The sequence below is a fragment of the Oryctolagus cuniculus genome, chromosome 7 (assembly GCF_964237555.1).
Source record: "Oryctolagus cuniculus chromosome 7, mOryCun1.1, whole genome shotgun sequence".
NCBI classification, from domain to species: domain Eukaryota; kingdom Metazoa; phylum Chordata; class Mammalia; order Lagomorpha; family Leporidae; genus Oryctolagus; species Oryctolagus cuniculus.
Window position 1 is genome coordinate 131,968,995 of NC_091438.1, and position 27,560 is coordinate 131,996,554.

General features: G+C 55.1%; 1 protein-coding gene across 2 annotated transcripts; it reads right to left on the minus strand.

The window, feature by feature from the left end:
- Positions 1–606: 606 nt before the first annotated feature.
- Positions 607–27,560, minus strand: CTPS1 (CTP synthase 1). Of its 2 annotated transcripts, none has more exons than XM_051857893.2 (19): positions 27,403–27,560; positions 23,868–24,046; positions 20,802–20,972; positions 18,030–18,130; positions 17,245–17,361; positions 14,924–15,007; positions 14,421–14,501; positions 11,459–11,610; positions 9,676–9,808; positions 8,420–8,508; positions 7,736–7,830; positions 7,062–7,124; positions 5,734–5,777; positions 4,340–4,436; positions 3,473–3,528; positions 3,295–3,391; positions 2,843–2,987; positions 2,295–2,388; positions 607–1,132 (listed from the first exon to the last, which is right to left on the minus strand). In XM_051857893.2, exons 2-18 carry the CDS (start codon positions 24,031–24,033, stop codon positions 2,304–2,306), a joined length of 1,776 nt encoding a protein of 591 aa, XP_051713853.1. In that variant the 5' UTR covers positions 24,034–24,046; positions 27,403–27,560; the 3' UTR covers positions 607–1,132; positions 2,295–2,303. The 2 variants fall into 2 exon arrangements, with proteins under 2 accessions (XP_051713853.1, XP_051713852.1); XM_051857892.2 differs by having other exon boundaries at positions 607–1,338.

Sequence of the window (27,560 nt, forward strand, 5' to 3'; positions counted from 1 at the left end):
TGGGCAGGAACACAAGAGCTCAAAGGTAAAGCACCCACACTGGCCCAAACCCTCGCTGTCTCGGGGGCACAGCGGGACCGCAGGCCCAGCGGGCCACACTGCGAGCACCGAGAGCAGCACGGAGAGCTTCGGAGAGGAGGCCGTCCGCCACCTGCTCTCGGGGGCGCAGACCAGGGACTGAAGGACTGGGATGGGCCGCAGCCAGCTCAGCCCTTCTGCTGCCTGGTGGCCGGAGGGTGAGTGGGCACCAATGGCACCGACATCCCCTCTGTTCGCTCTGGAGGGGAAGACCCTTGGGACAGTGACCTTTAGCTGGGAAGCTGCGGCCAGAGGAAGCGCTGGGGAGGCCTGTGTTCCGCTGCTCCCTGCCACGGGGGGGTGTCTGCAGAGGGGACTCCCCCATAACCCCTGCTGCTTCCCTCCCATCAGAAGCCTTCTGGAAAATTCTGGATCCTATTAACAAAAAAGCTCGTCCCTTAGTTTTTACAACAAACTGCCGGATGCTCACTGCAGGAGAGCCCAGCACCCACAGCTCGGGCCTGCATGCAGCACGCTGGGCCCGCAGGCCTGCTCCAGGCAGTGGCACAGACACCAAACCAAGCCATCTCTTGCTCTGTGGGATTTATTTCTTAAGTTAGAGCATAGCCCAGGCCCGGCCGGCGGCCAGCGGCACGCGGCTGGGCTCCCCGTCCCGTCAGTTAAGAAAATAGCTTTCCTGATGCGTTCCAGCTGCAGTCACACCGCCCTGGAAGAACAGTGCCCGAGTACCGCTGAGTGGCCGGGGCCACAGCGCAGTCTCCCCAGCTCCCTGGTGCTTGCTGAGTGACCCCTTGATGCAAGGAGCGCCCAGCCCCGGCGGAAGCGCGGATGTAAAGGCAGAGTCTGTCTTCAGAGACAGACTCTCCTTCATGTGATGCCAAATGGACCGGTCCACGCTCCAACCCCAGGCGGTTCTGAGACTCCCCTGCTCTCAGCGGCAAGCAGCACCCTCAGGTCCCGGCCAGAACGGCCCTGGGTGACGGAGCCGCCCGCGCGGCACCTGCAGATCCACAGCGACACGAGGTAGTTGGAGAAACGGCGGTGATGGGTCCTCCGCCAGCCCCGGGCGTCGGCCTCTCGTCCCAACGCTCGACTGCAAAAGAAGCGCGTGTCCAACAGGCAGTGCACGTGCGGAGGGGCCAGCACACGTGGTGGGACATGCACGTGCCAAAGGTTTCCAGATACCCTTCCCCGTAATAAAATAATCTTAATAAAAACATAATTTAAAGGAAGTGTCAAAAGCCAAGTGTAGAATCCAAGCTGTAAACTTAAAGTCCGAAGGCTCTCAACGAATCGTCCCTGTGTGAAACAAAAAATTAGCATTCAACAGGATGTCTGCACAGTAAAGTTACCATTTACAGGCCACTGCCCCGGCGGTCACTGCCCGTCTCCCAGGGTACTCGTAGGCACCTGACGCAGCCGGGGGCCACTCCCGACCCCATCGGCTCCCACCCCACCGCTGCGGGCCGCTGCTCTGCACAGTGCCCAGCCGCCTACCAGCGCCCCTGCAGGCAGCTCTCCCCGGCAGGGCACCCAGAAACCCCACATGGCGGCCCAGTCAGCCACCCGGCCCTACTCCTGACACTCGCTCCTCAGAGCCCACTGCCGCCGCTACAGTCGCTGTCACTTGGGAGGCCAGCCGGCAAGGTAGAAGGGCGCAGGACCGCGGTCCCCAGCTTGCACCGGCCCCCGCCAGCAGCAGAGGCCACTGGCGCCCAGGGAGGTCCACCTGCCCAGGCCATGCGGCGGGAGCCCCAGCGGCCTGGGTCCCCACCAGACAGCCCTTTGCAGCCCCCCACCAGCAGAATCTCTGCCAACACAGTCCGCTCTGGGTCTAAAGGGTTCCCAGTTCACGTCGCCGCTCGTGGTTACTGCACACCACAACTCAAGACCCGGTCAGTCTGAAGACAAGCGTTGAAGGCTGCGCTTGGTCTGGAGGGACTTCCAGGTGAGCCGCGGTCAACGCCAAGCCGCTCTGTGAGCAGCAGCTGTCAGCGCTTCCCGCCGGAAGCCTGAGGCTGGGAAGGTGCCTGGGACTCACGGACACACTGCTGCCTCCTCCCCTGCTCCAGGCTCGCAGCCACAAGAAACAACAGGGCCCAAGAACCCCGCGCCCCAGGACGCCCCCACTGTGGCCACCGGCAGGGTACACCCTCTGCGGGCCACACCTGCGCCCTCAGCCTCTGCCGTACATTCTTGCAATCCCAGCGTCTGCCCGTCTGCTTCGCTTTCCCTGAACTAAAAACGTCACTTACGTTCCCAACTCAGTCATGGTTGATCGATGGAAACTTGAGCTCCGTGATCTCGGAGTCGGGGGAGCTGCTTCCACTTCTGTCGCTGTAGGTGTCCCTGCAGAATTCCCACGGTTTGTTCACCATCTGTCACCAGGACCTCACTGTCCTGCCCTGCTCCCGTAGCCACCGTGACAACGGGGACCCTGGTCTGCACCCGGCAGAAACCACACTCCTCGCCGCGCCACCCCCAGCACGGGGTGCAGGGCTGCAGGGCTGCTCTCCAGGGTACAGGGGCCATCACCCCACTGGTGGTTCAGCATGACGTGATGCCCAGACCAGCTACCAGCTGGGGATAAGGGCAACACAGGCCGCATGCCCCGCCCCTGCAGCTTCCCCACAGTGCAGCCAGGGGAGCCCCTGGCGAAGGGGAAGGACACGCAGGGCCCCCTGCGAGCACACCAGCCCGGGCGCGGTGGCTTGTGCTGGAGACTGCGGGGCACCTCCCCGTGGCCAGCCTGGTGCCGCTTAAAGGACGGGCAGGCAGATGAGGAGGAGATGAAGAGCCGCACCTGGGCGAGAGCCTGCAGCCTTTCTGGAGGTAATGCGGGAGCCGCCCCACCGAGGCCAGCAGGAGGCCGAAGTACGGCGGGGAGGGCTTGATGGGTCGCGACAGGAACTCAGGGTGGTACTGAACGCCGACAAAGAAAGGATGATCTGAAACAAATCCACAGGAACCGCTATGTGTGTTGTGCACAGGACGCCACAGCAGGGAGGTATCACGTGGTTTCCCCCGCCAGAGACTCTGAAGGGGCGGGCAGACGGACCCGGCTGGGGGGCCTCTCCGGGCTCCTCCCCGGGACCGGCTCCTGGGACTCCCAGCAGCTGGCACGCAGTTCACTGGAGCTGACGGGCGTTCAGTACCAAGGTCAAGCTCTCCTTTGGCAGGGGTTAAACACAAGGCCGCGTGCAGGGCTGCAGCTTCCCGACATGGGCAGGGGGGACACAGCGTGCAGACAATCACCTTCCAACTCCACGATCTCCATTCTCTCTCCTTCAACATCTTGGCCGACGAACTTCAAGCCCTGCTCTTCCAGACACTTCTTGAGGACTGGATTCACCTGTTGAAGCACGAGACGTCAGCGACCGGCCTCGCCACCCACGGGCTCTGCAGAGACGCGCAAAGAGCGCTCGACTCTCACCTCGAACCTGTGGCGGTGCCGCTCCTCCAGGAAGTCTGCGTCTCCGTAGAGCTTCCCTGCAGGACAGCCCAGGCCTCGCGTCAAGAACGGATCTCATGAAAGAGCCCACCCTCCCCTGCTTCCCGGTCCCGTCTCCTGAGTGTGCCAGCTGCCGCCGCCATGGCTCCCCTGCTCCTCATGGCACGGCCTAGACTCTTTCTCGGCTCTCTCTGGCCACACCAAGGAGAGGCATCCCAGCCATGGACCCCACCAGCCTCTGATGCCAACAGAGCGGGAAGAGCCCTGCCAGGTGACTGCCGCACCTGCACGCAGGCTGCCAGCCGAGACCCCCGCGTGCCCAGGGGAGAGCTGGGAGGACCTGGAGATCAAGCGGCCACTGCGGGACCACCATACAGACACAAGGGTGCCTCAGCTAAGACGAGGGCAAGGAAAACAACACCTGCACGGAGTTACTTCCTTTCAGCCTTTCCCTAAATCTCTAGCACCTACTCGTACTGTGTTGGCATAAAATCTACTTAGACTGAACCCCAGGGAGTTGCTGTTTTTGTAGGGTAAAAATCAACTCTCAGCACTCCCTGCTTCCACTGGCTAGGACAGGAACCTAACAGGTTACACTGGATTGAACCTGCCTGCCTCGTTCCACGGCGCTGTCCACACCATGGTCCCCGCCACACCGCCAGGGCCCCGCAGAGCCCACGCTGCTGGTCTGGAGCTTACAGAACCGTAAACAGGTGTGATTAGGAGGGGGAAAAGAACTTCAAAAGCAAGAACAAAACCCGAAAATGTCAGCGGAGCCACAGCATCACCCTAAGACACGCGTCCTGCCCGAGCCACGCCCAAACCAGGCCGGCTCCCAGCAGCTCTTACTCATGACCGAGTTCTTGGTCTGGAACAGGGTTCTCCTCTTGCCCAGCCTCATGGTGCCGCCCATCTGCCCGGGGTTGTGTTCGGGCATGTCTATGACCTGGAGAGGTTCAGAAAACAGACATGGACTACCAAACCCTGCTGCTCCACCAACCAGCCCTGCCTAATGACAGATGTTCTGTCACCATGGAAACACCTCCCGACAACCACCTTCAGCCCACCCTCATGGTCACCACACTGTGTAGCACCCAGCCCCGCTACTGGGCAAGTGCTATGAGGCTGGAGTACGTCATAAGGACCATGAGGACAGACCGGGCACAGCGGTGTCTCCCCCACCGGCCCATGCGCTGCTCACAGGCAAGGGAGCTAGCAAGCACCCAGGAGACGCCTTCGCAGGTGACAGAGGGCTGTGCAGCGTGCCAGCGACAGCCCCACTCACCTCCCAGCCCGTGCCCTGCTCTCCCCACCCAAAGGTCCCACACTCCCAAACCTTCCCTTCGACCCTCCTGTCTGTCCCTCCCCTAGGAGCCCTAACAGCCCAGTGGGATGAGCAGTGCTGTGACACAGGAGTTGCCGGGCCCAGGAGAGCTCTGGCCACCACGAGGCCACTGGGCACAAGTCTCCCAGCAGTTCTTGAGTCACACACCCATCTCCCAAGATGGCTGTTGGAGTTTACATATTAATATAAGGACTTAAAACCTTCATTTTGGTGCAAAATTAATGTGAAATCCATGCATAATTTACTTACAATATGCATCCTCTATTAATGTGATGATCCCGTGTGTGTGTGTGTGTGTTTGTGTGTCTCATATTAGGATTATTTATCAGGGTCGGCACTGTGACACAGCGGGTTAAAGTCCTGGCCTGAAGCGCCGGCATCCCATATGGGTGCCGGTTCTAGTCTCAGCTGCTCCTCTTCTGATCCAGCTCTCTGCTATGGCCTGGGAAAGCAGTGGGAGACCAGGAAGAAGCTCCTGGCTCCTGGCTTCGAATCAGCACAGCTCTGGCCACTGTGGCCACCTGGGGAGTGAACCAGCGGATGGGAGACCTCTCTCTCTCTGTCACTCTGACTTTTGAATAAATAAATAAATCTTAAAAAAAAAAAAAAGGATTATTTATCAAGCACTCCCAGGCTCTGAGGAGAGTGGGGATGGGGAATTATCTTCATCAGGAAGGTTTTCCCAGTGGCCAGGCTAGCATCTGTCTTAGAAACTTTCTGGGGTTAAGCTGGAACGGTGAGGGGAAATGACGATGAAAAGGACGCCCCATCTGGTAGGTCCGAGGGCCCAAGACATCAGGGTCTCTGGAATGGAGCCAGCAGCTCCCGCGTCCTGTCTGCAGCCAATCACATTCGCAGGGCCCCTCCCACACTCCTCTGAGGTTCATGCACCACTCACCACAGGATGACTGGTCTTAGGATCAAACTCCGTAGAATTGGCATCTGAAAAATTAGAATTCTTGAGTTGTAAAAACAGTTACAAATGAAAGTGATTACCTCAGACACACTGCCGAGCGCTAAGCCACAATTTCCCTTCGCGGTTTAAAGTCGGTCGATGATTAGAACAAAAACTGGAGACTATTTCTAAGACACGAAGTACTAAATACACAAACACAAGTGAGTTTCTCCCACTCATCTTTAACTCTCTGTGAAGTCCAACTGCACAAAAGCAATGGCCTAACCTCCATCTTTCTTTAGAAAATGTGCTTTTATGGCATTTCTTACATTGTCTTAATTCCTTCCCTTTAAGTCTTAGACTCTGTCTCTCTCCAAGATGAGCAAGCACTAGTTTTCCAATTTCTTTCATCCTCAGAATCAACCGCTTTGCTCAAGAGCCAACTCGGAAGTTACCTGCCGGCAACTCAGTAAGAACGCACGCACCTCTGAATCTCAGGCAAAACTGCCGAGGGCTGAACAGCAGGGAACCAGCTCCTGCACAGCGTTTCCGGCTCTTTCCATGGGCACGCAAGGCACCGTTACCTCCCAGGTCTGAAGCAGGGGTCCATCTCAACTAGGGGCGAGTTCTACCACCAAGTCACTTGCCCACTGGGAGCCCAGGTGAGACGGGCTGGACTATGAAAGGGTGCAGGGAGCCCCCACCACGAACCAGCCTGAGTGGTGGGACCGTCCCTACCCAGATGCAGAAGGCAGGACTAAGGGACATACTATGCTGCCCACCAGACTGAGCCACCCTTCCCCAGGGTCACTGTGAAGCAGCCTCTCAAAACAGGGGCCAGGACACCCAGCTGCACCACAGCTGGCTTCGAGCACCACTGCGCAGTGCACAGCCGGGCTGCGTCTGCGCTCCTCTGGACTGCTCCATTTGTCACAGAAGGACGTTGGTCTGAAAACCCAGTATTTGTAAGCTGGGCTACGAAGAACAGACTGGCCAACCATCCCAGCATGGCCTTGTAAGCCACACTCCTAGGATTCACGCCCGTGCGGTCCCTGCCCGACTCTGGCTTAGCTACGCGCCTGGCTTTGGCTGACAGGTGGCTTTCATTTTGGAGGCCAGGCCCCTGGGGGGGGTGTGTGTGTGTGTGTGTGTGGCCATGGTTATCAGAGAGAATCTCCTGAACAGGAAGTCGCAGGAGCAGGAAGCAACAGCCACTTTCTCAGCCACGCTCCCTCCTTCCTATGTGGAGGAGCCCCTCGCTGCCCGCGAGGCAGGCGTGTCCTCTGCACGGCCCCCCGGCCCCAAGGGGCGAGAGAGGCCAGCACACTCACCTTGCCATCCCAGCACATTTCTTGAAAATTCCACCACTGCTAACTGCATTCCGAGGCACACCCCTGCAAGGCGGAGGGAAGAACAAAGCTGCACTGAGAAGCAGCTCCGGGGTTTCCCCCTGGCCTGCCAAGGGCTTTGTGTCCTGCTCGGTTACGGAGGATAACCGCGCTCTCGCCACGTCCTGCTCTGACCCAGCGCCCTGCTGGCTTGCCTCACGCACATGCAGCACTGACACTGGGTCTAAGGCTGCACGAAGAACCCAGGTTCTGCGCTATCCAATGTAACAGGTACACAATATGCGGCACTTTAAACCTCAAGTTTCCTTACTCTCCCCCATTAATCTTATTTACAGCTGATCAAGTTGAAATAACACCAGCAGGCACTGAGTCACAGCCGGTGGTGCGCTGTGAGAGGACGTGAACCCTGGCACGCACGGGCTGCAGACAGCTGGGCTCGCACGCGACACGACTTCCCCATCAGCAGCTCGTTTCCTGCCGACGGCTGCATGCCTGCGCGTAGCTCCCAAGCACTGAGTTCCCAGGGAAGGCCGGCCTTCCCCAGTCACAGCAGAGGGCTGCTCTCTACCTGGGCAGCCGTCTGGGAAGACAGCCCTGGCGCTGGCAATGACCGCCCTGCCCAGCGGAGGGCTCCAGCGCACCGCACAGCTCCTTACCCAGAAAAGGCTTCCTCTGTTTCCGAGCCCAGGAGATGGCCTGGATCTTTCCTTCTGTTCCTCGAACACCAAATCCGCCTGGAACCAGCACTCCACTGCACAAGACAACACGGTCCAGTTTGCGACAGTCCAGAGCAGCCACAGTCACAGCCACGGCCTGACTCCATACATCTCGCTACTGGACCGCGCTGTTCCCGGCTGTCAGTGACTGTGTGACCCCTTCGAAGGCAGACACTGAGGATATGCTTACAGACACGACTGCTGCTGTGCTGGGCCAGGCACAGAGGCCTCCGCTGCGTTTAACATATGGGAATTCATGAACAGAAATGCAACAGGGGTCCCTCGTGCCTCACAAGGCTCCCTGGAGTAGAAAGGGCCCTTCCCGGTCAGCTCAGTGCACCCGCCCCGCCACGTCCAGCTGCTCCGGGAGACATACTTGCTAACTCCGGACTACCACAAAAAGCAGCTGCCAAAAGCATTCTGGAGGGAAAACCCTTAAATGATAAGCTTCAACAGCAGATGCATACAGCAAATGGTGTCAACAAAATTGGAACAGGTTTTCTTCAGATCCAAATTTATAAGGCTTCAATCACAGAGTACGTAGTCTTTTCAGTAACTGAAAGACACTAACGAGCCGGGAAAGCCCCAGACTTGCTCCATCACTCACACCCGAGTTCCACTCACTGAGCACTGCAGAGCTTCTGCCAGGCCTCGTGGTAGCGCACAGGCTCCTCCTGCAGGGTGCTCGGCTCCAGGTCCGTAGAGTCTATGTACTGGGTGATTCAGACAAGGGAGAAAGGCAGGCTTAGAACTCTAGAGGGCATTCCCTAGTGACTATTAACTGGATAACGGTACTGAAAGGCAGACAGAGATCTCCCCCATTCACTGGTTCACTCCCCAAATGCCCACAACAGCCAGAGCTAGGCCAGGCCCAAATCAGGAGCCTAGAATCCAATCCTGCCCCGTGGTGGCGGGACTCCTGGTACCTCCCAGGGTGAACATCAGTTGGAAGTTGAAATGAGGAGCGAGGCACGGAGCCGGGACTTGAACCCAGGCACTCTGAAAAGGGATGCAGGATCCTAACCAGTGCCTTCACTCAGCCCTCTTTCGTGATTTTTTACATGACATCACCAATGTTCCATCTTTCTGAATTTTGGTTTTAAAGGTTATCTTTACATGATGCTACTTTGAAATGGAATTAAAAGGTTAAGATCCCAGCATAAACATTTCTGAGAACTTCCTGGACAGCCTTTGATGTGTAGATTTAAGAGTATTTCAGCGCCAAAATAAACTTAAGGCACCCTGAGAGGTTAAGCTGTCCATGGTCACACAGATCGTCGGCAGGCAGCACAGCCAGAGCTGCCGCCCGGCCAGCTGGCTCTGAAACCCGTGCTCTTACCCCAGCCCTGCTGCACCTGCACAGAGAGGCAGGGCTGTGCTGACATGCCAGCAGCTCAGCTGCTGCCCACGACACAGGCCGGCACCCAGGAACTGCCATTTGCCAAAAGCCACCTATGTCCCAAGCATCTGCTGGGTGAGTGGACATACTTGAGAAACCTCATCCTAACATCTCACTCAGGTAAGCCGTATGCTGCCAGCACAGGTCAGGGAAGGCAGCCCAGATGCCAGCCAAGTCCCCGAGAGCCATCAGTATCTGGAACAGCAGTGCCGGCAATTGCACATGGTGCCTCTTGCCCACTGGGGCCAACCATTCCAACAAGGCAGCTTCATTTGGCCACCTAATAGGCAGATCCAGCCACTCAGCCTTTTCTGGCCTCCATTTCTCTCCCCACCCATTATTTCCTGAAAACACTGTGCTCAAGGCCAGGAGGGGACCACATCTTTTTATGCCTCCTAAGAAATTCAGGGCGGCACAGGCACAGCAGACATGCCTGCGGCACCGACAGTACGCCTGGGTCCCCCCTCTTCAGCACTCCTACCTTGATTTCCAGTTTGTGGTTGATGGCCAGTGCCGAGTGCTCCAGAGCCTTGATGACAGAGGCATACGAGTCCGAGAACTTGGTGTATTTGCCCACGAGGGCAATGGAGCAGGTCTCGAGCAAGCGGTCATACCTGTGGAACAAAGGCCAAAAATACCCGGTCACACAGGAGGTAGGTACACCGTCGTGACATCAGAACTGCTCTTGCAAGAGAAGAAAAACATTGTCTGGGAAGAGTATTATGGGAACAACCATGACCTGAGGTCTAAAGAGGAAGCAATTTTCAGATCAACACAGCAGGTGTGGCAAAGAAAACAAGCCTTTAGAAGCTATTACAAAGAGTTTTAAAATCTCACAAACTTCTTTTTCAAAAAAACCAAGTTGGGGCAGTGTTGTGGCATAGCGGCTAAACTGCCACCTGCAGCGCCAGCATCCCATATGGGTGCCAGTTTGAGTCCCAGCTGCTACACTTCCAATCCAGCTCCCTGCTGATGCACCTGAGAAAGCAGTGGAAAATGGCCTAAGTCCCTTGTACCTGCACGGGAGACCCAGATGAAGCTCCTAGCTCCTGGCTTTGGCCTAGCCTGGCCCTGGCCACTGTGGCCATCTGGGGAGTTAACCAGTGGATGGAAGCCCCCCCCCCCCCGTAGATCTTTCAAATAAATAAATTAATTTAAAAAAAGGAATTTTCATTTGTAAAGTAGGATTAGTAACAGACCAAAACATTTAAGTTTTGTTTAAAAAGAATCCTAAAACTGTTGGCGATTTTGGTAACTACAAGTGCATAAAAATGTTAAGATACATATCTAAAAGGACAAAGACTGAAAAGGAAAATGCCAAAATGGGAGAATCACAGAACCCTAACAGAACCCTAATAGGAGTGCTTCATCCCCAAGGCTTACAAAGATCACAGCAATTGTACAACTACAATCAGGCACACCCACTGCCCCAGGACACTGATCAAGTTGGCCGGCGCCGCGGCTCACTTGGCTAATCCTCCACCTGCGGCGCCAGCACACCAGGTTCTAGTCCCGGTCGGGGCGCCGGATTCTGTCCCGGTTGCCCCTCTTCCAGTCCAGCTCTCTGCTGTGGCCGGGAGTGCAGTGGAGGATGGCCCAAGTACTTGGGCCCTGCACCCGCATGGGAGACCAGGGGGAAGCACCTGGCTCCTGATCGGCGCAGTGCACCGGCTGTAGCAGCCATTTGGGGGGTGAACCAATGGAAGGAAGACCTTTCTCTCTGTCTCTCTCTCTCTCACTGTCTAAATCTGCCTGTAAAAAAAGAAAAAAAAAAAAAAAAAGAGCTTGCAAGTGATGTGAGGGCAGCACAAAGCTAGGGGAGGCGTCCAGGGACAGTCCTCAAAGCTGTGACTTCAGCAGATCATCCCCCGGCTCCTTCTGGTGTCGTCTCACAGCTTGGGGTGGGGACGTGGCCCGGGAGCACACCAGCAAGAGGCCACCATCCCTGTGGGCTTTAGGAGTGCGCGCAGTCTGCCACCTCTGGGATACTGGTTTCTCTGGATTGTCTGGCAGCTAGGAGACAAGCCTGACAGGAGTCCCTCTGAACTCAGTGCCTGGAGGCCTGGGGCCTGCCCAGCTCCGCCAGGACCTCTTCTGTGTCCCGGACTACACAACAGCTACGATCCTTTCTTTGCATTTCCAGGAACATTTCGCATGTAAGTGACAGCAGAAGTGCTGACGCGCTGCAGCGCAACTTAGATTCCGAGCCCCCACAAAGCAGAGAGAGGCGCCAGCACTCCCGCCCCTCCGCACAAGAGGCAAACCTGTCGGCCATCTCCTTCCACTTCATCAGCATTTTCCGTGGCTGCCTCTCAATAGGAAGGTCCAGTCTTCGAAGAAAATAATCGACAACCCCCTGCTCCTCCAACAGCAAGGGGACACGGTAAATGGATGAGACGTCGTGCACACAGATCACCTGTTTTAAAAAAAGCAAGTAACTTAACGAAAGCAAAACTAACGACGGTTCTCCAGTTTGGCTACACAACGGATCACCCAGGGGAGCTTATAAAAATCCAGAAGCCACCGTCACAGCCAGAGCACTTAAATTAGCATCTCCTGGCGGGGTGGGGCTGGGGGAAGCAGGCATCGAATTTAAGCTCCCTCAATGACCCCACTCCACAGCCAAGTTTAAGAATCACTGCACCTGAACCCTAACGGTGCAACTCAGCACAGGAACAGACCTAATAAAGGAGCTGATAACCACCTCCATGCGTGCAGGCTTGGGAAGTATTCAAAACCAATTCCTAATGTAAATTATTGATAAATTAAGAACAGAGGGGGAAATCTGAACACATAAAAAACCCACAATAAGCATTTAATGTTTGAGGTTCAAAACAAAAGCAAGAATGGTCCCATCGCCACTTCTAGTCAGTGATGTTACTAGAGATATTAGCCATTATAATTAGGTAAGAAAAGCAGACACACACACATGAACTAGAAACTAAGAGCACCAGCAGGCCTGCGGGGAAGCAACCGCACTGACAGAACTGTGGCGACGCTGCTAGGCCACAGACGGACGGCAGGGGCCAAGCGGGCCTTCCCACGGTGGGCCACGGCTAATCAGGAAACGTAATTCTTAAAAATGCCATTCACTGTAGCAACACAGTTATGAAGGCCTATACATAAATCTAAACAGCGTCTCTATAAAGAAAAGTACAGATTACCAAATAATAGTGCTTCCAATAAATAGGGCTGCAATCACTGGATATTCATATCCAAAAGATGTATTCCAACCCTTACTTACTATTATACATAGAAATGAATTCAAAATGTATCCTGTAGGGGCCGACGCTGTGGTGCAAGGGGTTAACGCCCTGGCCTGAAGCACTGGCATCCCATGTGGCACCGGTTCTAGTCCCAGCTGCTCCACTTCCTATCTATCCAGCTTTCTGGTATGGCCTGGGAAAGCAGTAGAAGATGGCCCAAGTCCTTGGGCCCCTGCACCCATGTGGGAGACCTGGAAGAAGCTCCTGGCTCCTGGCTTCGGACTGGCGCAGCTCCGGTGGTTGTGGCCATCTGGGGAGTAAACCAGCAGACGGAAGACTGACTTTCTCTCTCTCTCTCTGTCTCTCCTCTGTGTAACTCTGACTTTCAAATAAATAAATATATCTTCAAAAAAAAAGAGTATCCTGTAGACCTAAAATTATAAAACCTCTTTTTTTTTTTTAATTTAATTATTGGGCCGGTGCTGTGGCGCAGCAGGTAAAGCCGTCTACAGTGCAGGCATCCCATATGGGCATCAGTTTGAGTCCCAGCTGCTCCATGGGAAGGCAGTGGAAGATGGCCAAGTCCCTGAGCCTCTGCACCCGTATGGGAGATCCAGAAGAAGCTCCTGGCTTCAGATCAGAACAACTCTGGCCATTGAAGCCAACAGGAGAGTGAACCAGCGGATGGAAGACCCCTTTCCCTCTTTTTTGAAAAAACTCAGGTCTTAAGCAAAAGGTCTAATGAATTTAAATATGGAAATAACATTTTTAATAGTAAATTTTTCAAATAAATTAATTTATTTGAGAGACAAAGCTCCTATCCACTGATTCACTGCCCAAGTGCCTCCAACAGCCAGATCAGGGCCAGGCAGAAGCTGGGAGCTGGGGATGCCATCCAGGTCTCCCACACAGGTGGCAGGAACTCAACTACTGGAGCCACCACTGCTGTCCCCACGGTCTGTACCAGCAGAAAGTTAGAGTCGGCAGCCAGATCCTGCTACCAAAACCAGGTACTCCAACGTAGGCCACAGGCCACACATCCTTCCTAACAGAGTCTAATTTCAATGACAGCCTGAACTTCTATAGAATTAGATTCCTTTCATTTGATAGAACAGAATTATCTCAAATAAAGTGCATGAAAAAGGGCTGTTGGGAACACTGAAATTACTCTTGTTCCACACATTCAGTATGAAGCACAATCCCTACGCTGGAGTTCCCAGCTCAGAATTCACACACAGGAGCCCTGATGCCAGGCCTCAGGTGACACTTGAGCCAGCTCAGAAAGGATGGCTACCTCTGTAATGGTCAAGGGCTTCCTCTGTTCTGTTCATGCCAATGTCAGGCCGGTGACTCCGTACTCCTCATGGCCAATCTGTAATCATAATTCTAAGAGAATGGCGCCTACTTCAACCTGGGCTTCCTTCGCCCCTCCAGGCCAGCTGGGCTCTCCTGCTCAGTCTCCTGATCCGGAAAGCATCTGGTCACCAACAGCACAACCTCACTCTCAAAGTCCTTAACCTCAACTCCTCTCTGCTCTGCTTCCGCCACACAGGATCCAAGCCAGTTTCCGGTCCTCACCACCGGAATTTCTGTACTAGGTCCATTACCTAGCCCACAGGTTCCAAACGGCGCACCCCTGTCCCACAGGCACAGCAACAGCAAGACAGAGTTGTGTGGGTGCCTGTAACACCCTAGACCCCAAGCACCAGAAACACAAGGCCAAGGACAGTGCTCCTTGCCCTCCAGCGGCTCAGGGTCTGAAGGAGGCAAACAGAGACAAGGACTCACACCCACACCGTCCCCTGGGGGCCCAGGACAGGCCCACCCCAGCATGTGTGAGACACACGGAGCCCAGAAAAGGAAACCACCGTGTCCTCGCCAGACCGAGGGGCGGAGTGCCCAGGGGACACCAACTGCCGACAACGGGCCAGTGTGCCCTTCCTGTGACGCAACCACAAGCCTTGTCCCACTCTCAGAGGCTTGAGGAGCAGCGGAAGCCACACATGACTTACGCACTTACCTGTTCAGGTTCCACATGGCAGAACATGGATATTTTCTCCTTCACTGATGTGTCAAGAGGATTTGAGCACCTGCACACAACCTGGCAGGAAACAAGGACCGGGTCACAAACAGGAGACTTTTCTCTTACTGAAGCTGCCACTGACGTCACACTGTTAAGCTGGAGCAGAAGTTACAACCCGTGCAAACACTGCTCCATTTTCAAACGGGAATTCTAAACTCCCACGCGGGGGAGCAAGCAGACAGATTAACGAGCCACCAGAGTTGGCTGGGGTTCTTCTCCTTGATTAACGAGAACCAAGGGGAAAAACAGACCCCACTGAAGCCAGGCAGGAAGGTCCTGCAAACTCTGACCCCAGTCCTTTGCTCCACCAGCTCCCACCAGAGGCAGGCCAGGAAGACAAAGGTCTCGTCTGCCAGCCCATGCCCGTGCCCAGGCCTGGAGGAGTGACCTCAACCGAACCTAAAAAGTCACAAGCAAAGCAGGACGGCAGAAGCGCTTACCAGGTCGGGCGAAAGGCCAAGTCCCCTCAGCTCCCGAACACTGTTTTGAGTGGGTTTAGTCTTCTGTTCCCCTGTTGAACTTGGCTGTTTCACAAAGCAAAGCAAAAGTTAGTTTTTCTACAGTGAACGAATTTCCAGGTACAACTCTTCCCTGGACCTCTCTGCACAGGGAAAGAATGTAATCACAATCGTTACCGCTGTCAGTGACACAGGCTAGCGTCAGACACCCTTCCTAGAGAACAGCGCTCCCAGCCTCATCTGCCCTCTCCCACGCCTTACCCGGTCCTGCCAGGATGTTTTAGCGCTGCTTCTTGACATTTACTTTGAGGCATTTTCTTTGGATTTCCCCATGAAATGAGGATCGCTGCCCTCTTCCTGTGCCTGCAGGCTCCTCAAGGTGCACACCTTCGAGTACTTAAATACTGGCCACACTTAGCCCATGTGCCATACCCTTCCCTTCTGTACTTCATTATCTGCATTCTCCCACACCTCACAGACTTGCCAGGGTGGAATTCCAGGTTGGAAATCCTTTTCCCTTAGAAGTGTCAATGAAAGAGCTTTGCTGTTTTTAGGCCAACACTATAGCTGTCTTTCATTTATTTTTTAAGGATTTGTTTATTTGAAAGGTAGAGTTAGAGAGAGAGGAGAAAGGAGACAGAGAGTCTTCTATCCATTAGTTCACTCCCCAAATGGCCACAAAGGCCAGGGCTGGGCCAGACAGAAGCTGGGAGCTTCTTCAGGTCCCCTGCAGGTAGCAGGGGCCCAAACACTTGGGCCATCTTCCACTGCTTTCCCAGCCCATCAGCTGGGAGGTGGATCAGAAGCTGCTGGGACTCGAACCAGTGACTACACAGGTTGCTGGCATTGCTGGCAGTGGCTTTCACTGCTACGCCACAGCCTGGCATCTTCCATTTCTTTAAGAATTTCTGCCCCATTATCCTCAATCTTCATAACATTGTGCCTTGGTGGGGGCCATTTGTCACCCAATATGCTGGGCATGCAGTGGGCTCCTAAAGCCCAAAAACTCCTGTCCAGAGATGCCACTGAACTGTTCAGAACAGGGACCGGAAAACTATCTATAGAGGGTCCAATGACAGACATCTCAGGGTCCGTGGCCCCTGTTCTCTGTCCCAACTTCCACCCCAATTATGCTAGCACAGAAGCAGCCATAGACAACACATAAACAAAAGGACGTGACTAATTCCACAAAACTCCATCTTCAAAAACAGCTGGCTGGCCACGCCAGCCCGCGGCCGAGGTCTACCGGCCCGATTCAGGTAGCACTTCCCTCTCTGCTTCTCGCATCCCCTGGAAATCCTGTTATTTGGATGTTAGACCTCCTGGACTGCTCCTCTTCTTTACCTTTTCTTTCCTATTTTCTTTCTCTTGGCCTTCCTAGTCGACTTTCCTTCTCTCGTGTTTCCATTTCTGCTACCCAGTTCTCAACTTGCAAGGCTCTCCTGTTCTGCGCATCTTCCCTCCTGCGGCACACCCCGAGCTTCCCCTCGTCGGTTCTCGGGGCGCATTACTGACAGGCTGGCTGGGGGCTGCCCGCGGGGGCTCGGTTCCCTCGGTCCCCTTCTCCCTGCAGTTTGCTCTCTCATACAGCAGGTGCTTTCTCCAAATGTATGGGATCACAGCCACCCGGAAGTTCCGTGTGAGTGGACAGGCCGGTCACTGGGGTGCCCTGGAGGCTGTGTCTTCTCTTGTGGGCTTGCCACCCCAGAGAAGAGGGCTCCCCCACGCCCACGGAAGGGCCCAGCCCCGTTGACAGCCCTGGCAGGCAAGCCTTTCCATAGCGCGTCACGCCACCTGCGCGCCGCGTTCTCGTGTCTGCCCAGATGCCCTCTCCAGAGCCTGCCGGCCTCTGCCAGGGGCCGGGGCTGACGCCCACCTGCGCACATCAGGGAAGGAGTGGGGCCCCCTCTTCGGGCCTGACACCACCCCTTGCTGGCCGCTGGAGATTCTGCTGCCTGCTCCTCTGCTCAGGCCCAGGCAGCTTCCTGATTTTTGTTCCTCTGGACTTCCCCCCCAGGGTACTTGTGGATTTTTCTTTAAAATAGAGCCCTTTACTCTGGTTTTATCGTGAACGCGTAGTAAAGAAAACCGTGTATCCTCATCCCACCATCTTCAACAGCCAACTGTCCTGATGAATTTCTCAAATGTCTTCCAATTCATCTTTTCAAAAAGATTGAAATTCACAAGCAGCCCTTTATTCTCTGCGACCTGCCCCTCCAGCATCGACAGCTGTTAGGGAATGATGAAAATCAGCCTTTTCCCCGCCGCTCCTTCTCCCCACAGCAAACCCTGGAACGCCTTACCTGAGGAACTAGGCTGACGTGAATGTTACAGAAGTTCTCCCTCTTGACCTTGAACTGGAACTGACGGAAGGCCTCGATGAAGGGCATGCTTTCTATATCCCCCACGGTCCCACCGAGCTGCAAGAAGAAGTTATTGCAGAGGCTCAGCACCAACCTGTCTCTGGTGGATTAGTTTGCTATCAGCTGCTCTGTCAGCTCGATTCAGTGACCAGAAAGAGTACGCTGTGGCCTCCCCATCCCTGTGAACCATCAACTAACAACAGTCAGACACAGCTTTGTGCCAAAAAGTCACTTTCGTGGACAGGCACCCACTGCCCAAGGCTATGATCTTTTCCCCCATTTCAACAAAAAGTCAGGGAGAGAGGTGCCAGGACTCCTGTGCGTGAGCGCCACGTCACCGTCGCACCAGCCATGCACACACTGCTGGAACTCCTGTCTTTGCAGGAACACTGAGCTCCAAGGGCAAGGATCAGCACAGCAGGAGCACAGAAACTGAGAGCAAACAAAGCACATCTGAGGAAGAATGTTCCAGCCCGCGGAGAGCACAAGGCTGCCAGCTTTCTCAAGAGACAGGTGAAGATGCATCACCACACTCACTGGCACGGGGACAGTCACGCTTTCTCCTGCATGGCCGTTCCACGTGACTATCACACCTGCTGCACTGCAACACGAGGCACCGACCATGAGAGGAAGGCCCAGGGCTCCCCTGGGAACTGTCTTCCCAGCTGTTGGCTGACTAGAGAGGCATGAGCACACTTGTTCATACATGCAGGAAGCACACCAACCTCAATGACACACACTTGAGGTTCAAGGCCATCTTCGTCCACAGGTATTAAGGCCTGTCTCATAACCCACTCCTGGATTGCATCTGTGATGTGAGGGACAACTAGGAAAGAGAAAAGAAATCTGTGACTCACACCTGACCATCAGCACTGCCTGAAGCAAACAGATTTACTGTTCAAATGAGCTGCTGCACCCTTGGCAGGCACACAGCGGAGAGGGGGCTTAAACACACGCACACTTTGGAGACAGGCCCCTTTAAATGACCTCAACACATCCTTGGGCTCACACCCCTGTGGGCTCCTTCCAGAATTCCAAGTTGTTGCTGGAAGCACTGCAAAACAGCAAGGCCAAGACTGAGGTCCTGAGCCACCCTGAGCACACAGTGCCCCATGCAGAGCCCAGCCGCGTGGCCACACGCCAACACAGGGATCACGTGGCCATCCGCACTGCTCACAGGCAAGGCTGAAGATGGGCACAGCACACCAGGGGGCTTTTCCAGGACAGACCCCCAGCCCCTGCTGCACCATCTGCAGGTTACCAATGGGTTGACAATCCAAAGCGACAGTGTGGCAGCAGGCCAAGGCACAGCTTCCGCAGTAAGAGCGGCTGATTCGAAGTTCAGTTCCGCCTCTTATTAGCTGTGATCATCAGACAAATCACAGACCTCCTCTTGGGCTTGTTTTCCCCATCTGTTACGTGGAGGCAAAAGCCTCTAGTTCCTGAAGTTGTGGAAATTTTATGGGCAACACCTGTACAATGCGCAGCGGCATGCCTGGCGTGCCAGTGCTCCAGGAATGCCAGTGACAGAGAACTCTTACTTTCCCACAGTGCTGGGCTCAGGCTGCAAGACCCAAGGGATGGAGATTTCCGTTTAACCCCAGATTACGGGAGTTATCCAGCAGTGCCCTGGGCACAAGGCTACTCACGATCGATTCCACACACAGCTGCGAAGGGGATCTTTTAAAAATGCCAATCAGAATTCATCACTCCAATATCTCAACCCTTCAGGGGCTTCCCGCTGCTTTGAGGAAAACCCAAGTGCTTTGCTGTGGCCTGAAGACCCTTGTAACCTGTTATGGTCATCTTACCCACCTCCAGCTGCCGCCCTTGACCGTGCCTCAGCCATGCTGGCCTCTGCACCCCCTGACCAGCCAAGCCCTTTGTAGCACTGGGCCTCCTCCTCCTCCTCCGCAGGCCCTGCCCCTCAGTTCAGATGGCCTCTTTCTTGGGACCACCTCCCCAAAGTGCCTTTCCCCCGTCACACTTTCCCTCCCAACTCCCTTCATCTCCTTCACAACCACAGGAAGGCCTCGGTGTCACCTGTCGGCTTTTGGCGCAGCCGCAGATAAGTTTCCTGAGGACTGGCCTCCCTGGTCTTGTTCTTCACATATTCCTGGCATCAGCAAGGCTCTGACCACAGTGAGCATTCAACAAACATTTGACAAATGATGACCGGAAGAATGCATTCGAGGCCCAGAACAACAAAACCTATGATGGAAATCATTTCAGCTCTGAGCTGCGCTGTGTCAGGATTTTGGGGAGTACCTCCCGACAACGGTCCTGAGGCTGCCTAATAACAGGAGAGAAAGCCCAGGATCCGGCTAGGAGAAGCAGACAGAGCCAGCTGTCTGTGTGACCCCTGGCTTTCAGGCCATTACAGTCTAAAGCCAAAAACCACTCTGCGGCAATCCCCCAAATCTGGGCTGCTGACATCATACCAGACCAGGGGTTTGCTAACCCCACGACTTCCACTTTTATTTACTTGTTTTTATTTTTATTTATTGAAAAGGAAGACAGAGATCTTCCATCTATTTGTTCATTCCCCAAATGCCTGCAATAGCCGAGGCTGGACCAGGTCGAAACCAGAAGCCAGGAACTCCACCCAGGTCTTCTTGGGTGGGAGGGAACTAAGCACTTAGGCAGTCACCTGCTGCTTCCTGAGGTACGCAGTAGCAGCAAGCTGGATCAGAAGCAGGGACGAGGCAGGGCTAAATCCCAGGCACTCCAATATGGGACGTAGGTGACCCAGACAGTGTTTGACCTGTCATGCCCAACACCTGCCCCAGGGAGCCGGCACCTGACAGCAGTTAAGACGGGACACCTGCATCCCATATTGCAGTGCCAGGTTCAACTCCGGCTCCACTTCCAATCCAGCCTCCTGCTAATGTGTACTTTGTGAAGCAGCAGGTAAGTGAACCAGCAGATGAAGACACCCCCCATCTTTCAAATCATCGAATAAACCTTACATATATATATATATTTTTAAATCCTACCCCTTTAAAAAAAGAAAATAAAAACCCTTTTTTAAAGTAGAATACTTGTCTCAAATGCATGACTGCAAAATCCCAAAATAGCAAACAGCTGTAAGTGAAGTTGCACTGGTAAAAGCTTGGGAGGACCCAGAAACCCATCCCACTTCTCAGACTCTGTTCCACTTATGGCACCAACAAACAGCCTGAAAACCAATGCACACAGCGGATGTTCACTTCCTTGTCACCGCCACACACAGGAAGTCGCAGATGCGCGGCCCCCAGCTGCCCTAATCAAGTTGCCTCCCCCTCCGCAGTCATCACTTGGCCGCCAGGAGACCAGCGCGGGCTCCATCCCCTGCCACCGCTGCACTAACAAGCCTCACTGTCATCTTCAGAGCAGCGATGGACGCCAACAGAAAGCACGTATCAGAAGCAATACCCTGACAGTTTCAGGCTGAAATTATGCAAAAAGCGAATTTCAGACTTGAGAGGGTAACGCCGTGCAGGCGACCGCAGTGCTACCTTGGACGGTTTTCCCCAGGTAGTCTCCTTTGCGCTCCTTGTTGATGACATACTGGTAGATCTTGCCCGTGGTCAGGTTGTTGTCCTTGGTGAGGCGGATGTCCAGGAAGCGTTCGTAGTTACCCAGGTCCAGGTCTACCTCCCCACCATCATCCAGCACGAAGACCTCGCCTGCAGGGAAGAGGAAAACGTTTGGCCAAGTAGGAAACAACACGCTTCAGGGCACAGCTGGCCTCCTGGAAGACGAAGGCAGCGCCATGCTGCCAGCCAGCGGCGAACCGTCCGCCAGGGAGCTATAAAATGGCCCGGAGCGCTGGGGAGGCGTGGGGCTTTGCAACACAACGGCATCTGCTGCTGGGGGAAGGAGAACTCCTGGGAAATCTAACTGGGCAGAACAAGGCGGTTTTTTTATTACACACATTTTCCACAAACTTTTCGAAGACTCCTCGTGTAATTCAAACTTTTGTGCACCGAGATAAACTTACCTTTCACTCCTATTTTTTACAAACTTTGTGCAGTGCCCTTCTGTAGATGTCTGCATATGAAGGGTGTGTGGATGGGAAGATCACCCCTGCCCCACACTTCGGTTCCAGTTCCCCCATTCCCTTCACACCGTGCCCTGCAGCTTCACTCTGGAAACTGCCCAGAACGGCTCACTCCTAGCATGGCAACAGGAAACAAGCTCACAGACCACGCGCTCCCTCAGGGAGCGCCCAGCCCTGGCCGGCTCCAGCAGGCCGGTTCTCCCACCGCTGCAGCCTGTGGGGAGCAACTCGGACTAGACTGTTACTGGAATTAAGACTTATTCTATGCATCTGCTCTCCCACAATATGGCGCTGGGAGAGGAGTAAACAGCTTCTACACAGCTGCCTCTCACCAACTTGACAAGCTGCAGGACCTGCTCCTGATTGGAGGAGAGCAGCGTACTCGGCGTGTGGGTAGCAGAGTTGGGATTGGTGGAAGAGGACTATAAAGGAGGAGAGAGACAACATGCACCAGGAACATCTATCTGAAGGAACACCTGAGCAGCCCCCGAGAGGGCCGGCCGGCGGTGTGCCGCTCCCCCACGGAAGTGGGGAAAGTGGCAGGGGGAACCGCCCTTCCATGGAGGTGGAAGGGACGGTAGCCAACCCAGGAAGAACCAGCAGCAAACCCGGGGAAGGCCGAGCAGACAAAAGAACAGCGCAGGGTCCTGTGTCGCTCCTCCGCGAAGAGGGGGAGCGACATAATGGTGCCGTGACTCGGATAGGAAACCTAGGCAGGGTTTAGTGTCGTTCCTCTGTGAAGAGGGGGAGCGACAGCAGCCGACACGAGGGCTCTGCATTAACCACTGCTATCCCTACAGATTTTACCTCAACATTGGAGGTTATCAGTATGAACGCAGAATGGCCGGCATCGCGGCTCACTAGCCTAATCCTCCGCCTGTGGCGCCGGCACCCCGGGTTCTAGTCCTGGTCGGGACGCCGGATTCTGTCCTGGTCGCTCCTCTTCCTGTCCAGCTCTCTGCTGTGGCCCGGGAGTGCAGTGGAGGATGGCCCAAGTGCTTGGGTCCTGCACCTGCATGGGAGACCAGGAGAAGCACCTGGCTCCTGGCTTCGGATCAGCACGGTGCGCCGGCTGCAACGGCCATTGGGGAGCGAACCAATGGAAAAAGGAAGACCTTTCTCTCTCTCTCACTGTCTAACTCTGCCTGTCAAAAAAAAAAAAAATGCAGAATGCCAAAACATTTTTTTTAAGATTTATTTATTTATTTGAAAGGCAGAGGGTTAGAGAGGCAGAGGCAGTGAGAGAAGAGAAGTCCTCCATCCGCTGGTTCACTCCCCAGATGGCCACAACGGCCAGAGCTGGGCTGATCCGAAGCCAGGAGCCAGGAGCTTCTTCCAGGTCTCTCACGCAAATGCAGGGACCCAAGGACTTGGGCCATCTTCTACTGCTTTCCCAGGCCATAGCAGAGCTGGATCGGAAGTGGAGCAGCCAGGAGTCAAACTGGCGCCCATACGAGATGCTGGCACTGCAGGCGATGGCTTTACCTGCTATGCCACAGGGCTGGCCCCAGAATGTTAAAACATTATCAGTGGGTTTTTCCAGTCTGTCATCCCCAGTTTTAAGCAACAAGTCTTTGAGGCCACTTGGTCACAGGCCACAACTGGTGGGCACTCAATCATGACAAAGAAATAAAAAACTGCCCCTCTCTTTACAGTGTCTATTTCTCACTCATCTCAAAAGTCCTCATTTTTATTTTTCAAATCCTGCTAGCAAAACAGCATCCCAAGCACCCCTGTGCTATCTGCATCCCGCACGGCAGTCACCTCCATGACAGGTTACCCACAGCTTCTCGAGGTTTGTTAAAAACAGCAGCTGTGGGCTCTACTAAGGGCGCCCTGGCTGCACTGACAAGTGTCGCTGGCAGCACCACTCTTGGAGGGGCACCTGCCATTACACTCGTGAACACCTTTCTCACCTTGAGCCAAACCTATTTTTTTTTTTTTTTTGACAGGTAAAGATATAGATAGTGAGAGAGAGAGACAGAAAGGTCTTCCTTCTGTTGGTTCACTCCCCAAATGGCCGCCACAGCCAGCACTGTGCTGATCCGAAGCCAGGAGCTTCTTCCTGGTCTCCCAAGCGGGTGCAGGAGCCCAAGCACATGGGCCATCCTCCACTGCCCTCCCGGGCCACACAAACCTAGCTCCTTACAACTTCCAAGCACCTGTCCAATTTTCCAAGATGGGGGGGAGGGGTCATAAAAACTAGCATTCTCCGTCTTTTCAAATGTTTCCATAAAGGTATAACGTCACCAGATGCCTCCTGTCGAGAGAAATACAAGCTTTCCTCCAGCCAGCAAGCAGTCATTTCTACCACAGAAACCTCTTCACTCAAATCACTACACTACCTGGTAAGACCTCTGCTTTCTCCTGTCCACGCAAGAAGAATCAGGGAACTCCAACACTAGGGACCTTTTCAGAAGGCAGGCAAAAGGTACACACGGATCCCAGGGCTGACAGTCTTCCACACACTATCCAATTAGTATAACTTGTTTTTACTTTTTAAGAAATGCATTTTGCTTACCGTGCTCATACGGAGAGAACGTTCCTGCGTCAATGTTAATGTAGGGGTCAATTTTAATGGACGTCACGTGTAGGCCGCACGACTTCAGTATTGTGCCCACACTGCTGGCAATGATTCCTTTTCCAATTCCTGATATCACCCCGCCAGTAACTAGAATGTACTTCATTTTACCTTTTGACCTGGAAGGACGAATTACAGACGAAATACGTTAACAAATCAAACTGATCTGGCCCTTCCAGCTAGGAGCCCTCTGGGAGCCTGAGTCTCCTCCCAAGTCACATGACTCTGGAAGGTTCTTGTCAGGTTTAAACAAGATCCTATCGAACGTTGCCTGGATCACTTGAATGGTATTAGTCAAAATATGAGCAGAGAAACAACTGCTATTCAAACACGGCTTTCACAAACCTTAAGAATCAACCTAATTTTATTAAACACAAAAACAGCTCGAAGCTGGCAGACAGAACGCTCTGCCCCAAATACGGGCTGACACCACTGCCAGACACTGGGATGTTAGCAGGTGCCTCGTGACTCCCTTACATGGGAAAACAGTTTTCAGTCTTGGAGAAGCACTCCAACTCTCCACGAAAGCAGCAACGTCTTCGGGTGCATTACAATGTATTGCAAAGACGACACAGGTCATGAGGGAAACCAGAAAGGAAAAAACAGCCACATTTAAAAGGAGTTGCAACTGAACAGAAGATTCTTTTAAAGACCTTTCTCTTCTGTATCTTTTTTTTTTTTTTTTTTTGACAGGCAGAGTGGACAGTGAGAGAGAGAGAGACAGAGAGAAAGGTCTTCCTTTGCCGTTGGTTCACCCTCCAATGGCCGCCGCGGCCAGCGCGCTGCGGCCAGCGCACCGCGCTGATCCGGTGGCAGGAGCCAGGAGCCAGGTGCTTTTCCTGGTCTCCCATGGGGTGCAGGGCCCAAGCACCTGGGCCATCCTCCACTGCACTCCCTGGCCACAGCAGAGGGCTGGCCTGGAAGAGGGGCAACCGGGACAGAATCCGGCGCCCCGACCGGGACTAGAACCCGGTGTGCCGGCGCCGCTAGGCGGAGGATTAGCCTAGTGAGCCGCGGCGCCGGCCCTCTTCTGTATCTTAATAACAACTTGCTCCTAGCCAATCTCACCAGGTACTCCAGGATGAGAATGTGTGTGTCCCCTGGGAAGGACCTCAGAACACCCCACACACCTGGCAGGGAAACCAGATTCCATCCAAACAGCAGCAGGGCAGTGGTGGAGGAGTGAAGGACGGTAGGTGGGTGAGGAGCGCAGAGAGAGCACTTGCATGAAGACAGCACAGGAGTAAGGAGAGGACGTCTCCCCAGAGAGGACGTATCACCAGCCCCTGCTTCGGAGGCTCCGAAACACCATGCGGCCAGCAAAGCCAAATTCCACCAAAGTAAGAAACTTAACCCCTGGGCGGCGGAGAATGCTTGCTTTGGCATGGGCAGGGCATTTTCCTCCTCCTGAGCGACCCATGTGAAGCCAAATGACAGCAAAAATAAGCTAAGAACTAAGCAGGAAAAGGGGGTTCTGCTTGAAGCATTCCCCTGCCCACACCTGGCATGGAAGCAGGATGCTCAGGACGTCCCCCCCCACCCCGGGGTAAGGAAGACACCGTCCTGCCCTCCTGGCCTCTGCTACAGCATTTCCAAAAGCACCCTTCCTGATTTCCACAAAATACACATGAGATTTCCAAAAGGGGTTTTACGAACAGATAAACCAAACAAATGCTGGCTAAACCAAGTCATTTGGTTTCTTTCACGCAAGACCTCGGGATGCCTTTAATAAATCATGTGCACTGTGACCTGCCCAAAGGGATATACAGGACACAGCCTCCCCCAAACTCATCCGACCCCAAGGCCCTCCTCCTCTGGGGGAAACGCTACTCGGAGGTCCCCGGGCAGTGGAACAGGTCCTTCCTGACACCTGAACCCCACCGAGGCCGCTTTTCAGACCCGCCCAAGCCAGACAGATCCCCTACTAACACGGCACCCTGGTCTCGTTAGCTGAATTTCCTAAGTTCCTAGAAATTCTTTGGCTCTGGTTATGGCTGCAACATGGATTCTCTTCTACAGAACACGCATCTCAACCATCTGCATTCCATGTGTCCCGACTGCCCTGAATGGACTTAACCCCTCCTTTAGGTCTCCCCGGCTTTCTCCCTCTGCAAGGTCAACTACTTCTCCGGCCAACAGAGACCAAATGGGGGCCAAGAGGGCTGGGTCCACTTGGAGACCACCTACTATGGGGGCCACTACACGGGGCACCTTGGGGACCATCAAAATTCACGATTTGAACTTCTATCCCAAGCGGCTGGCAGTCCAGCCGGAAAGGCTAAATATTTACAAACAAGACCCCGTGACAGCAGGAAGCAGAGGGCCAACATCTGAAGGCTATAAAAGGGGGAGAAGACAGCAGGAAGCCTTCAGAGACCCAGGCAAAGCACGGGTCAGAGGGATGGCCCGGGGCCGGGAGGATCCCAGCTGCTCCAGTCTTGCACACCAGAATGGGCAGAGGCCCTGAGGGCAGGGCTGCCCGACACGGAGCGGGCCCGGGGCATCTCTCAGTCAACAGAGGTGGGGCCCAGATAAGCGTGCGGGGAAGGGGTAAGATAGGCAAGGGACCAAACCGTATGCAAACTTAAAGGCCCAATCTTTACTTTCTTCCAGAAGAGATGGGAAGGTTTTCAAGCACAGAAATCAAGGTGCATCCGAGGGATTCCGCGAAGAGGTGGGGGAGGGAGAGTAGAGCCGATTTTCTATCTTGTTATTGTTTTGCTTCCCTGAAGTTATGGGGGTCGAGTCCCGGCCCCAGCTCCGTGATCAGAGACCTGAGTCACGTCAGCAGGGCCGCCCGGGTCAGACCCCATGGGGTGGCGCTGGGCCGCCGACAGCTCGGGATGGCTATGAGCGTGGCCGTGCGGGCGGCCCGGCGAGCCCAGAGGCCCCTTCTCCCAGGGGTCGGGACTTCTCCGCGGCCCGTGCACGGAGGAGCTGCGGGGCCGACGCCAGGCGGCCAGGCCCATCCCCCAGCGCGGAGGGCAGCCTCGGACCCAGAACCCCAGCCCGGGGCGGCCACGCCCGAGCTCTGAGGCCGCAGGACCCCGGCAGCAAAGGGAGCGGCGGCGCGGGCTTTCTCGAGGACTGCTGAGGCGGAGGGGGAGGGGGCTCCACATCTCTACAACCCTCTCCACCCCACGAGCCAGGCCGGCGAACATGGCGCAGCCGGACGCCGCAGCGCCAGCCCTCCAGCCCCTACGGCCACCCCACGCCGCGGCCGACCCCTCTCCACCCGGCGGCGCCCGGCCACGCGGCCCGCGCGCGGGAGCCGGCACCTCGCCGGCCTGAGCCGCCCGCCCCACGCCCGTTAGGTACGCAGGCCATTGGGCAGGACGCCGGGCCACTCGGCCCTGATTGGTGGAAAGCGGAGTCTGTCACCGCGGCAGCGGGGCCATCCCCCTCCGGGCTCCGCTCGCGCCGCCGGCTCCTGCCCTGGAAAACAGTTCCCCCTGGGATCCCGGAGGCAGCCTACCTGGGGCCGGCTTCTGATCCTCCCGTCAGGACAGAGCCAGGCCGGAGACGCACACTCTAAGTCCCGGCAGCCAGTGACCGACCCCGGCCGCATGCGCCCGGCAGTCTTTCTCGGAGGCGGGCCCTCGGCGCTGCGCACGCAGAGGGCGGGGGCGGGGC

Bases quoted from the DNA above. Each gene is read 5' to 3' on its own strand.
- CTPS1 (XM_051857893.2), bottom strand. From the start codon at position 24,033: ATGAAGTACATTCTAGTTACTGGCGGGGTGATATCAGGAATTGGAAAA. The intron at 7,125-7,735 runs GTAAGGAGCTGT...TCCGCCTTGCAG, and splicing joins ACAGAGGAAGCCTTTTCTGG to GGGTGTGCCTCGGAATGCAG. The intron at 5,778-7,061 runs GTGAGTGTGCTG...CTAATTTTTCAG, and splicing joins AAATGTGCTGGGATGGCAAG to ATGCCAATTCTACGGAGTTT.